Source organism: Magnolia sinica, chromosome 16 (genome assembly GCF_029962835.1).
Source record: "Magnolia sinica isolate HGM2019 chromosome 16, MsV1, whole genome shotgun sequence".
In the NCBI taxonomy this organism is placed as follows: Eukaryota; Viridiplantae; Streptophyta; class Magnoliopsida; order Magnoliales; family Magnoliaceae; genus Magnolia; species Magnolia sinica.
In genome coordinates this window covers 71,130,829-71,143,712 of record NC_080588.1, presented here as the reverse complement: position 1 = coordinate 71,143,712, position 12,884 = coordinate 71,130,829, and the positions used below count along the sequence as shown (strand labels likewise).

The window sequence follows — 12,884 nt, the reverse complement described above, 5'->3', positions numbered from 1 at the left end:
GCCCTAAATGAGGCCCTTTTATAATCTCAGATTTGGTGCAAATGACCCTAAGTGTTGGGTTTTTACTATACTAGCCCTATGAGAGAGTTTTTCTAGCCTCTAGGGCCCACTATGAGGTATACATGTGGATATACACAATAGGATAATTAGCCCTAATGATGATCTACGTATGGACATGATCGGCCTGCCATTTGGATGCGCCGATCGATAAATATGATTAAAAATCCGTTCAACGGTCACCGATGGTCGATCGGGGCCGCAGCTATACGGATATGAGTAGAAAAATATCCTTACTCCATGGGTACAGTTTGGTCATAAACCGACAGTTTGAAATTCTCAACTTTGCATAAGAGTTGATGACCCAATTCACTTAAGTTCCAGCCCCTTTCTTTAGGGTATTTGCACTTCTCATGCACTCGTCCTTCAGTTCAAGTTGAGCGGTTCTGGACATTACCCAAGTCCGACTCCCGCGATGGATGTCGAGCCCAGTAAAACGGACATTACTCTATAATTTTGGTACTAGTGGCCCACCAACGAGCGGTCTAGAGCTTGTTCGGGAAATCGGGACATTTCTGTAATAAATTAGGTATTGAGATTTCTTGTAGGCAGTTATTAGGGTTTGGATTAACTACATTCATACTGTGGCCTATTTATAACTAGTGAAAGTGGAGATTTGGTCATGATTACTTTAAACCATCGGTTTTAGGCTAAAAGAGTAACTGGGTTAATTTGGTGTATTAGTCAAGATCCGAGCCTTATCTGACTCGGCCTTGGTTAGATCTTTAACTTAGTCATGATTGTCTTGATTAGTTGGCAATGAGTCGGTTAGATTTGGGTCCTATGCAAGTAAATTAACTGATGGGGTAGATGTTCGACACAGATCACAGTGGAGCCCACACAGCTCAACCTCATGGGAAGTTCCCATGAGGTTGACCTCGTAGTACCATTTCCACACACACACATATGTATGTGTGCTGGAAGGTACTATACAGTCGAGCTCATGGGAACTCCCCATGATGCATTGGTTTTGGTCCTGTCAAAATGATTATATATGTAGACCAGATAAAGAAATAAAAAAGCTACCATTTCTATAAATGTTCACAATTGAAATTTCTGGATGCAGCCCACATAAAGCCTGGAATTTTTCAATGGCCGTGGTCTTGTGATTTGTCTAGCTGGAACCATGGCCCCACAAGAACCAATGATGCATGAGACGCGTGGGCTGAAGCATGCCCTACACGCAATGGATGGCAGACCCCACATGCTTATAGTCTAATTTTTGGAGTATGTTTGAGATATATTTCTTAGAATTTTGATTGCCTTAAGTAGGATTTGCTTTGATTACTTATTTTCCTTTTTGAAGATAATGAATTATTATTTTCTTTCATCTTTCTTATTTTCGTTTGCTTGTTTTTCTCAACTTATGTTAATTGTAATTTGAAACCAGTTTTACCTCTAGTAATTAACTAGTAAAAAACACGTGCCTTGCAGCCTCAATTTATGCTAGAGAATCTAAACAGCTTGATAGGTTGTTTGTTTTCTAATTTACTACTATTGTAAATATGTGTAAATAGGTAATAATTATTTACCACAGTAATTCCAAGACAATCTCAAAGAACAGATTGACCTTTTGCTTTTTTAACTCTAAAATAGAGAAAGGGTGCAAATTTCATGTAGAGCCCATCATGATATATATGGCTTACTCATGCTGTCCATCTATTTTGCTAGCTGATTTTAGGCCGTGAGCCCAAAGATGAGACAAATCCAAAGCCCAAGTCAACCACACCAAAGGAAGTAATGGGAATTGAATGCTTATCATTAAAAACTTCTTAAGGGCTCTAGTAGTTTTGGATAAAGTTGATATTTGTGTTTTCCTCGTTATCCATGTTCGTGTGACCATATGAATAGGTTAGATGATAGATAAACAATCTTATAGATCCTACAAAGGAAAAGACCTTTCAACGATGGAAGTTTTATGACCACTATTTTTCTGTGGTATGGGGCAACTTGAGCTTTCATCTGCCTCGTTTTTGGGCTCATGCCCTAAAATATTCCGGTAAAACAGGTAAGTGGCATGGATATGTTACATACATCACGGTGGACCCACAAATTTAAGTCATTCCTTTCTGGACCAATTTTCCATATGGAAGTAATGACCTAATTAAACAGCCATGAGGAATAATAATGAACTATCATGTATTTGCGATGGAAATTAAAAAATAAAATAAAATCAAACGGACCCTAAAAACTTGGATCGATCTTTCACACATATTCAACATTAGGAAGCATCCTCGTGCATTGATGGGCAGGGCGCCAAACGAGTGTGGGCTAATCACACTTCTTAAATTAGCTGCTTAAAATAGATTTGTTAGCTACTCAAGAAAAAAAAAAGGATATTAAATAGAGAGGAGGTTAATCAAAAGTAGTATGTCTAAAGTCCAGCTGATTGAAGTATAAGTTATGGTCCACCCAGTCAATAACTCCCAACCTTAATGTGTGTGTGACATCTAACCCGTCCAATTCGTTGGCCTTATCATGAGGATCACGTTGTACATGATAAAAAAGAAAATTCCAGACAGTGGCCTTATAAATTTATGTAATTAATAAGAGGGTAATTGTAAAAATACCAGAAATATACAATCGTTTAACTGTAAATTTACCGTTTCAATAAATGCATCAATGGAAATTAAAAAAACAAAACAAGAGAGAAACCAAAGGGCCTGAAAACGTTGACTACCTTTCGGAACTCTTCAAACCTTCATTTGGACCACACCAAGAGAAAAATGGCAACAGCCAAGAACAGATCTCTTCTATTCTCTTCATGTTCTCTTTTCATGGCCTCTCTCTTTGCTTACTCTGCATCAGTTCAGTTCAATGACCCTGGTAATCCCTTCAAATCCTAATTTTCTTTCAATAACTTTCACTTCTTTCATTAAATTACAAGACCCAAATCCCTTATTCTAATCTGTTTTTGTTTAGATTGGTATTTTTGGTTTCCCCTCTATGCTTCAGCTGCAGCTGTTAATCTTCTTCATACCAAATCCACATCCAAAACAAGCAATCAGATAGCCAAACTGGGTTTTGGGTTTGGAATGTTTTTGTTTCTGAAGGTTTTGGTGGAAGGATATGTGAATGGGTCAGCTGGATTCTTGTGTTTGAATATGAACGAGAGAGTGGTGAGAGAGAAAATGGGAAGTGGGCTTGTCGTAATTTCCATGTTTTTGCAATTGAGAGCTTCTAGAATTTCCAAAGGACACATGAAAAGGAAGGGAGAGGAAGTTGGAAAATACGTGGAATGGGGTAAGATCTCTCTCACTCTTTTCTTCTTTTGCATTTTGAGAATATTGTCAAAAGTAGAAAAATATAAATATAAATAAATAAACAAAAATCAAAGGGCATTTTTGGAATTTAGGAAAAGATGGGATGGGGCCTGTTGGGGATTAGGCACCTTTTAGAAAACCTTAGAATCCCTTACAATACCTTTCCAGCCCATTTACATCATAATTTTACAAAAAAATCTGCACAGAATCTTATTAGATTTAAGACATCAAATACAACAGGGCTATCGTCGAGGTTTCTCAAGCCCTGAGTCAAGTTTTTTAGTCCTTTTAGAAGGCTAGGGCTCCGGAGAACAGAGAAACTTGATACTCTGGTAGAGTGTGATGGATGTTACACAGACACTACGAAGTTACTTGGAAATTACATACGTTGCATATAAGTAATTCAAATTAAACTGTCCAAATTATAGATAAATTTAGATACATAATTAATAAAAAAAATTACCATGATTTGGTTATCTGAGTATGAAATTGGTGGACATTTATTGAACGCTAAAATTGAAAAAATATCAATGGTCATGTTTAATCAAACAAATGTCCACGTATCACTGGTTAGGATTGTTCAACCAATCTGATTTTGGGATTTTGACTTAGCTCCAGTGGGTCCACTGCAGTTTAATTTGAGTTAATTTATGCTACGTGTATAATTTCTGAGTGTCTAAAGTATCAAATAACTCACCTTTGTCGGATGAACTACTCCACCATGCATGCCAACATGACATGTTTACAGAAGATCCGGGTTGATCATCTGGTGAGACCCACTGCCAGACGTTATGAAAAAAGCTGACATTTGTAGAGAGTAGACCTATGGTGGATATGTTGACCCACCAGATGATTGGACCGTCCTTATTTTGGGTCTGTGTAAACTAAATGGTAGGGCCAACCTGATGAACGGCTATCCATTGACTTGCCACGTTGGCACATGTGAGGAGAGCAGGATTCATACGGCTACTCCAAGGAGGAGTCTATGCAACCTGTGTTGAAAAGATCTGGGCCGTTAGCCTCGATACCAATGTGCCAGGCCCAGGCCCGTTTAGGCCCATCCATCGGGACTGTCTATCAAGTGGGTGGGCCCTACCAAGAACTACCCAGAATTCGTATCATAGCCATTTCTTTTTTATTCACTTGCCTACTTTGGATATCGACCATGGACCATATCTGGTTTCTACTGTCAATTTGAGGGCCACTCATCAGATTGCTATAATCATCCGATCTATCTATACTTTGAACCATCGTCCATCCACATTAGGCACATTTAGATGGATCGTCCTGATTCTACCGCATAATCTCCTATGTATAGAAATTTCTAACTCTTTTTTTTTTTTTTTGCTTTGACCAGGGATGGCATTGGTGGTGGCTGTTTGTCTTGGCCTTTCTCTGGCCTTCTTTGTGTTAGTAAAAGAGATTTGAAGCTGTGGACATGAAATCTTTGTAATGGAACAGATACATGAGGATGTGATGGGAATTGAAAGATACAAGGGTGTAATTGGACTGGAGTTTTTGCATGTGGGGCCCATATTTCAACGGTCCACATCACTGAAATGGCACCCTTTAATGTGTGGTCTCTTCTCCATTGAATGTGGATCATTGCTGTATTTTTTTTCCCCTCTGAACTGTGTAATTTTAGGCTGAAGTATCAAAGGTTTGGTGTACTGGAATTTTGTAGATCTCTTATGCATCCACCATCTATGGTGAGGCCGATTGCATCAACCGTTTGGATCATCAAACCATGGGCCCCACATGCACTAAATCTGGGGCCCTATAATAATTACACATATGATAATTGTAGTGGTGAACACAAGTATCCTACCTCCCATGCAATGAAGTTGTTCTTAAGGGCTGCCAACGGGTCGGGCCTAAGGTTGGCGCATGGATTTTGAACTGCTAAAGCTGGGCCTATTCAAAAGACTGTGGGGCCCGTTGGCGGCCCATTGACAGCCCTGAGTTCTTTTCCTTCTGTGTATACTGAAATGTACCTTTCTTTCTCGTTTTTCGTGTAGCTCATTTCTTAAAGAGTTACTGTACAAAGATAGGTACAGATGCATGTAGTGGCTTCGGTTTGTATAAGTGGGGCCCATTGTTCTGTGGTCCAAACAGTTCATATGATGGTCCCCACCGTCCCAATTAGAAGACCCTAGCGACTAGACCTTAGATCTTTTCCCAATTGAGTGTGAGCTTTTGCTGTCAATTTGCTGGCCACTAATTGAAGGGTTAGGATTTTTTTTCATTTGGGAGACTTTTGGTTCGTGGGTTTTCCACAGTAGGGATCGTCATATCTACTGTTTGGATCATTAGACCATGGATTCTGCTTATCCAAATTGAAAACAGAAGCGAACTATGGCTAATATGAGCCATATAATCGAAGGTTACCTGCAGCCCTTGCATGATCAACTGACTCTATAGGTGGAAAGCTTCCATTCTTTCTTCAAGACAACGAATCCTTATATCACCATCCACAAGATTTTGGCTCATACTTTCATTGTTTGCTATCGGTCCAAAGGGAATCTTCGCTCTGATACCTATTGACGCAGGGAAGAAAGTGATGAGGTCGATCACCGTCTTCCTCAAGAATAACTACTCCGAATCCACGGAGCTTCTCTGCACTCCTCATAGAGACTTCTCGAATCCACAAGGAAAGGAAGCAAGAATATAAATAAATTCTAATAGATTCATAATTTGATTCTAAAACTCCTAGAATTTGCAACTTACTATTTATAGACACTCGCGATGTCTACTATTGTACAAGATTTTTGGCCAAAAACAGTAAATGTTCTATTTGGCTTCACCAAGCTGTTCTCCTAACTATTTTAAGCTTTCGGATGAAGAGTTATAATCAAACTAAAACTTACTTAAATCTGGCCCTACACAAATGAGGACCTATGACCATGCCCAGCCAGACCTAGATTGGGCCTGGGACATGGTGCTGACCATTCAAATACGAGTTCGATGGATTCGAACAAGGACAAGGTCAACCCAAGTATGACCCATTTCCTGAACAGGCCTAGAATTCTTGCCCAATTCTCTCTTGAGCCATTACCCACTGACCCGACTGGACCTACTTAAAATTCTTCAAGCCCGACCCGACCTAACCCATTTAATTATAAATGGTTAGGGCTCAACTAACACAACCCAACTCAGGTTAAGAATGGAATATAACACTGGGCCTATGCACAAGCTACCCTAAGAGATGAGGTGTACATACATTACAAAATAATAATAATAATAATAATCATCTATACTTTTCTTTCTTATTTTGTTCATGGGTTTTGGGTTGGGCCGTATGGCCCAACCCATTAGTTACCTCTATGTGTGGGTCAGGTTGAATACGATTCAACACAAGCCAGACCCATTTACTTAATTGGGTCACATTTTCTAGCCTGGCCTCACCTGCTACTCATTTAGTTTGGCTTCAACCCATCTCAACAGCCATCGAAGACCACTCAATGACATCGAAGCTACTTTCGATAGCATCAAATCATAACTTCAAAACTGTCCAACAAGCAACTGAAATTTTTTCGAATTTTCTTGATGACATCGAGTGATCTGTCAATGGCACCAACAAACCCTTGATCTCAGTCAGATTTAAGACATCTGACAACAAGAGGCATATATTCAAAACTTGTACAGGCATATACTGCTGAGTTTAACCGTCCAAATTGGAGAACCTGTTGCAAATATAATCCAAAAATCTTATATTCGGAGCGATCCTAACCTCTTATTAGTGGATGGATCATTGGTAAAAATTCAAACTGACAAATAAAGTCCACCAATATGTGAGTTGGGGACGATAGAGAGCTCTCTATTTAACATAATTCCACTGCCTCCAAATCCTACACATTGCCAGAGTTGGAGGTTCCTTTCTCACTATGACTGGCATGATTTTTGCACCATGACTTGCTCTTAGTTGTACAAATGAATAAACAGTTCAGATCGACTGTAAGTCACCCCATGTGCCATTTAAAAGGTTTGGAGACATTAGAAAACCCATGTATTTCAGGTATTAGAATAGTGGACCGTCCATATCAAACCTGCCAACTGCCTATTTCAACATAGATATGTGGCCCAGTGGAGGTATAAAACGGCTTGTGATGCAAGTGGTAGCATGTAAATCTATACTAAATCAAAAGTTTCCATCTAACATTTACATACCAAACCAATAACCATCATAAAATGAGGAATTATTTAATATTCAGGCTATATATGATGCAAGTCCCTACTTATGGTTAAGTGGTAGAATGTGAGTTTCAACATTGCCCTCAAGGGTTCGAGTGCTCAAACATTTAATCTGGAGCTTGTAAATCTCTAACTTGACTGTGATTGATAGTTTTTTTAATAGCTTGTAAACATATGGTGGATTTAAAACAACAAGAAGAGTAGATTTATTTTTTTTAAAAAAAGAAACCTTAGTACAATATCATCCAATAATGAATTGACCTTTTCCCACATCCTTTTTTTTTTCGGCTCATCCTAGAATCGACATTACTTCTTTGCAGTTATTTGTGACAGATGCGTAGATCATCACCAATCCAGTTTTCCACAAGCATCATCATCATCTAAGCCTTATCCCAACTAATCAGGGTCAGTTGTACAAATCCTGTTCCACCATTCACCATTCTATTCAACCACGGACCATATCCTCTGATAAACCGTAGTTGTCAAGTCTTTCTTTACTTCCTTCACTCAAGTCCTTTTGGTTCTTTCGCTTTCCCTTTTAGAGCTTTCAACTTGAACCGACTCATCAATGGAGGAGTTTTGTGCTCTCATTGCCAGTCCCAAGCGCGAATAAAGGAGGAGGATTTCATCAAGTAATTGGCAACTAGCATGCAACTTTTGCAGCAACTTCTAGAAATAGGATGTGTAGCTGACTCATATAGTTTTCATGACACTTAGATGGTAATGATTTTGAATCACCTCAGTTCTAACCAGTGTAGTTCTTGGTCTCCACTGCAAATGGCTAAACCATCTAAGTCTACTTTCCATCATCTTACTTTATTCTTGGTACTATTCCTAAGTTCCCTTGGTTGCTGGTTTTTTTCCACAAGCAAACTAAGAAACTTGAGGCCAGATAGCTGGTATGTTTGTATAATCAGAATGCTTAGCAGCAGCTTTGCAAACTTTTTATCTCTTATGCTTTCTGATCTGAACTCCCATGTTCACATTAATGTAAAGATTGAAAAAATAAAAAATAAAGATAAAAATAAATATTGCTTCCATTTCAACTCTTAATGAGAAGTTGTTTGCACACATGCATTTCAAGCCTACCTTTTGATTCTATTGACTAAACCAGATGTTATTGGCATGCACTATGCAACTGAAGGGCAGGGAAAGTAAATGGATGTGGACCACGACATTTCAGTGAATGAAATTTGCAATAGTTTTCAGAACTGAGTTCCAAACAATGGATTCCATCCTTTCACCATAACTACACTTGATTTTCCATTGTGTATTCCAACAAAAACCCAAGAGGTGTCTTTCTCTCTTTTTAAAACTGGAAACCTCATGAGTTTCCTTTTGAGAGGGATCTGGTTTCCCCTTTTTGTTTTTATGATAGTAACTTAATGCAATGTTCTCATAGTTATATCTCGAGAAAAGCTCATTGCTTGGAAATGTTTATATTTTTCTACTGATTCTCATTACTTTTAGTGTCTCCATCAGGCATCAAAGAATCATTTGCATTAGATATTTTCTTCCATAATACATTAGAATATATGCACTTCAAACCTTATACATAGAAAACCCAAAACCCGCATGCGGCGTGCATATGCGTTGCATCAAACTGTCAAATTGTTGGGCTGCACTTTGGATGGGTCATAACCCAAAATCCATACTGAGCGTATGATTCTAAATGGTCCACTTCTGGCGCAGGGAGGGACATGATGAGGTCGATCACCGTCTTTCTCAAGGGATAACTACTCCGAATCCAGGGAGCTCTCTGGACTAATTTGCTTGATGATTAAAAAACAAAAAAGGAAATTACAAGGAACTCAAACATAGGACGGAGTTTTAGACTTAGACTCCAGCTTAAACACCCAAAAAAAGTGACTTACTATAAATAGTAAACATACTGTTTATAGACGACCTCTATTCCTGCTAGACTTCATGGTTTTCGGCCAAAAAATAGTAAGTGTCCAATTTGGCCCAACCACGTTATTCTCCTAACTTTTCTAAGCACTTTTCATGTTGGGCATGCTTTCTACAACTCAAAGGATCAAAAGTATTATAGTGAAAACCAAAGTAAATGGGACTTTCATAGTCGATCTGATGGAATCTTGCAAATCCGGTGTGGGCAGCCCGCGGGTTGGTTGGCTTAAGTAGGTCCTCCTACCCCAAAATCATATATAATATTCAAAAAACTCATCCCGGTTTGCGAGATACAACTGATTTAAGGTTCTAACAGTCTGGATCATTTCCACCTCCGATCAGGCCTTCTCTGGTCCATCTTTCCCATGAAAGTGTCTGAGACCCACTCTACATAAACTTCAACATTCTTTTGACGGGTAATGACAGGTTAGTATTGTCTCATCAATCTGAACTTGGGACCATGCCCCATCTGTAGTCATCCATTGTTTGGATGATTCGGACTGAGCTGCATACATTCTATGTGTGCTCTAGCTGAGTGAATGCATATTGATGTCTGCTTATGTATCAAGTATCAATTGGATGTTTGAGCCAGGAGGTGTGCTAGTCCAACCTCACCCTTGTCCATGCACCTTACACAGAAGACTTACCAATCTGTTACATGTATGGAACATCTGTGTGGTGCATTAGGTGGCCCACGACTATCAAGAGTCACCATCGGTCCACTGTTAAGGCTGTATAGGATGAATGTGGATCATTGGCATGTTTTCTTGAAGGTGCCACACTCATGGTTCCATGACCCAGGCCTTTGATCTAATGGGCTCCATATCTTGGAAAGACCATGCCCCAAAAATCATCCAGACTAGAAAATCCAGTCCTCGTTATTTTCAGGCACTTGAGCCTTTGATAGTTTATTTCCTTCAGAACAACTCCCAGATTACAAAATCCAACCCATCTGATGCTTATCTTTTTTGGTCACCTGATCCTTCAAAGCTGCATTTCTATTGCAAACTAATTGCAAGTACTACATATTTTTGGATCACTAAACCATCAGAATTAGGTTAGAAAGCCATATCTGAGTAGAAGTGTCAGTCAGGCTCAGCCCCAGCCCTGCCCATTTATTTGTTGGCCCTAAAGATTCAGGCCCAAAAAACATGATCCCAAATAGGCCTGAACCTGTCTCCTGACCGCCATCTGCCTGTCCTCGGGGATTCGACGGGGCCTCAACAGTAGTAGTTGTCAAACTTGGGTCCCAACATGGCTCATTTATTTGCTGGAACTAAATCACAATGGAGTGAGCTAAATGGCAAAATGACTACAATAGAATCTCTTAAAGGGTGGACAAGGACTGTACACACAAATATGGGATATCAGCTTCTTACTACTACCACAAATTAAGCTAGCTACAGAGGTAGAGATTAATGTGAGGATGATCTTCATATGCACATTCCAATGGGATTAATCGTGCAAGATCCACGCCACTTTTCATGTGGGACAATATTGGCAGTGTGTCGTGAAGATTCTCACCTTGAGAACATTTCACTTCCAGTCTGTCCTGCAAAAGGGGTAATGCATTTTCCTTGCCACTGACGAACCTCCATTTCCTTCTTGCTAACCTCGCGCTTTGCACATTCCAATGCAGATTCTATTTCTGCAATTTGCTCTTGCTGCCTTCTTTCGAGAAGCTCGTGCAATTTTCTCTCTAGTTCATTAGGACAAACTCCATGGCTCTCCTTGCTGTATGCTTGTTGAGTGTCATACTCTTTCACAGAACATGCATCAAAGCTTCTTGCAAGTGGTGCAATGTCCTCAACAACCATCTCTGATTTTCAATGTTTAGAATTTTGGAAAACATGAATAGAAATATACATACATGAAAAAAGACCAAAGCAATACAGAATATACAAATTTGCAGACAGCGTCTAAGAAAAGATGTCAGTATGTACTTTGGTTGGTTTACATAGGCTATGAGACCATGTAAATCTGAATATAGCACCCTTTTTTTATTTGGGTTGATAGCTTATCAGGGTTTAAAGCATTGTCCAAAACAATGTGCATCACCTGATATGTATCAGTATCTGTGCCCAACGACATGAACAAGCTGCACCAATAACACTCCCAACTCACCTATTAAAATCACATATTTAAGGTAGAAGGTTTTTTCAGAAATGTTTATTAACATGTTTCACTGCATTTCCATGGGGATTTTGGACAGTTTTGCAGGTGTATCATCTGCTCATGGACAATACAATACCCAATATGCCGATTTTAACCCTTTTAGCTTATATGACCAATCAAATCGAGCATAGGCTATAAGAAATAAAATAAAACACAATTTGATAGATTTACACATCTAAGTGGAATGTAACTGCTTGTTTGTTCATTGGGCTGTCCTAGAAACTTGCTACTGCTGATTATTTTGTAACATCCCAAGCCATTATTAATGGTGGGAAAAGCATTACTTAACTCGCCTTAGTCTAACATGGAGGACATGGAGCTCAATTAAGTCATGATTATGAGGATTTCTTACCCAAGTGAACCCTAAGAAAATTACAGATTAACGAATTTAGGAACGAATTGGATCTTAAAGGGTCCAATTGAGTAAGGGATTCTGCATAATTGGGATTAAATCTAATCCTGATCTTGGCAGACCCCATACCCTCCGTATAGGATTCGCAGCACTTGAGGTCACTCCGTCCTTCGTATGAATGCAATTAAAAATGTATTAAAAAAACTAAAAATGCCGCTAATTTCATTTATGCAGAAGAAAGCACCACTTTAGTGCGATGAATCCTACGCGGAGGGTGTGGGGCCTGCCAAAATGACGATTACACTTAATCCCAATGAAGCATTTAAATGACTGAATATCAGTCATCTAGAAGTATCACATGTTATGTTACTCAAGACATGAAAAATGAAAACTAAGTCATGATAAGAGGCATACAATGTCCTTATTTCTATCTACTTACTACATACCTCAATGCTCTGTTGCCCTGAACTTTCAGCATCCAATCTGAGTTGCAGAAGTTCCAACTCAGCTTCAAGTTCAGCTTCCATCTCATCTCTTCCAACACTTGTCGAACTCTTGGATGTCGAACCGAAATTGGATTCTTGATTACATTTCATGGCAAACTGTGTCTCTGCTGAATCTTTAGATGGCTTTCCAATTTTAACAGGAAGATGATTCTTTGTGCCGTCGTCAAAATTTGATGTGGGATAGGCAAGACAATTGTCTTTCTTGGGAGAACTAGATCCAACATCGTTCCTTTGCACTTTGTCTATAATATTTTTAAGCAGTGTGTCCATTTGCATCCACAGCTGCATTGTCCTATCAAATTCATATTTGCTCTTTGCAAGGAGAAGAATGGCACCAACTTCAATCCCTAAATTAAAAGAAGCCTCCTCTACATTTCTTCCTGAAGAGGGTTGCTGATAATGAGGAGAACTTACCACATGGTAACTTATCAT

The 12,884-nt window shown here is 39.2% G+C and overlaps 2 protein-coding genes across 2 annotated transcripts; one reads left to right on the top strand and one right to left on the bottom strand.

Moving 5' to 3' along the window:
* Positions 1-2,006: 2,006 nt before the first annotated feature.
* On the top strand, positions 2,007-5,005 carry LOC131229316 (uncharacterized). The gene is made up of 3 exons (XM_058225241.1): positions 2,007-2,883; positions 2,980-3,300; positions 4,678-5,005. The coding sequence occupies exons 1-3, from the start codon at positions 2,784-2,786 to the stop codon at positions 4,746-4,748; spliced, it is 492 nt and encodes a 163-aa protein (XP_058081224.1). The 5' UTR covers positions 2,007-2,783; the 3' UTR covers positions 4,749-5,005.
* Positions 5,006-10,728: 5,723 nt separating this feature from the next.
* Positions 10,729-12,884, bottom strand: LOC131228929 (protein POLAR LOCALIZATION DURING ASYMMETRIC DIVISION AND REDISTRIBUTION-like). Its single transcript, XM_058224764.1, has 2 exons — positions 12,386-12,884; positions 10,729-11,238 (listed from the first exon to the last, which is right to left on the bottom strand). The coding sequence occupies exons 1-2, from the start codon at positions 12,882-12,884 to the stop codon at positions 10,940-10,942; spliced, it is 798 nt and encodes a 265-aa protein (XP_058080747.1). The 3' UTR covers positions 10,729-10,939.

Bases quoted from the DNA above. Each gene is read 5' to 3' on its own strand.
- LOC131229316 (XM_058225241.1), top strand. From the start codon at position 2,784: ATGGCAACAGCCAAGAACAGATCTCTTCTATTCTCTTCATGTTCTCTT. The intron at 2,884-2,979 runs GTAATCCCTTCA...GTTTTTGTTTAG, and splicing joins AGTTCAGTTCAATGACCCTG to ATTGGTATTTTTGGTTTCCC. The intron at 3,301-4,677 runs GTAAGATCTCTC...TGCTTTGACCAG, and splicing joins TGGAAAATACGTGGAATGGG to GGATGGCATTGGTGGTGGCT.
- LOC131228929 (XM_058224764.1), bottom strand. From the start codon at position 12,884: ATGATAAGTTACCATGTGGTAAGTTCTCCTCATTATCAGCAACCCTCT. The intron at 11,239-12,385 runs GTAAGTAGATAG...ATTGAAAATCAG, and splicing joins ACAGAGCATTGAGGTATGTA to AGATGGTTGTTGAGGACATT.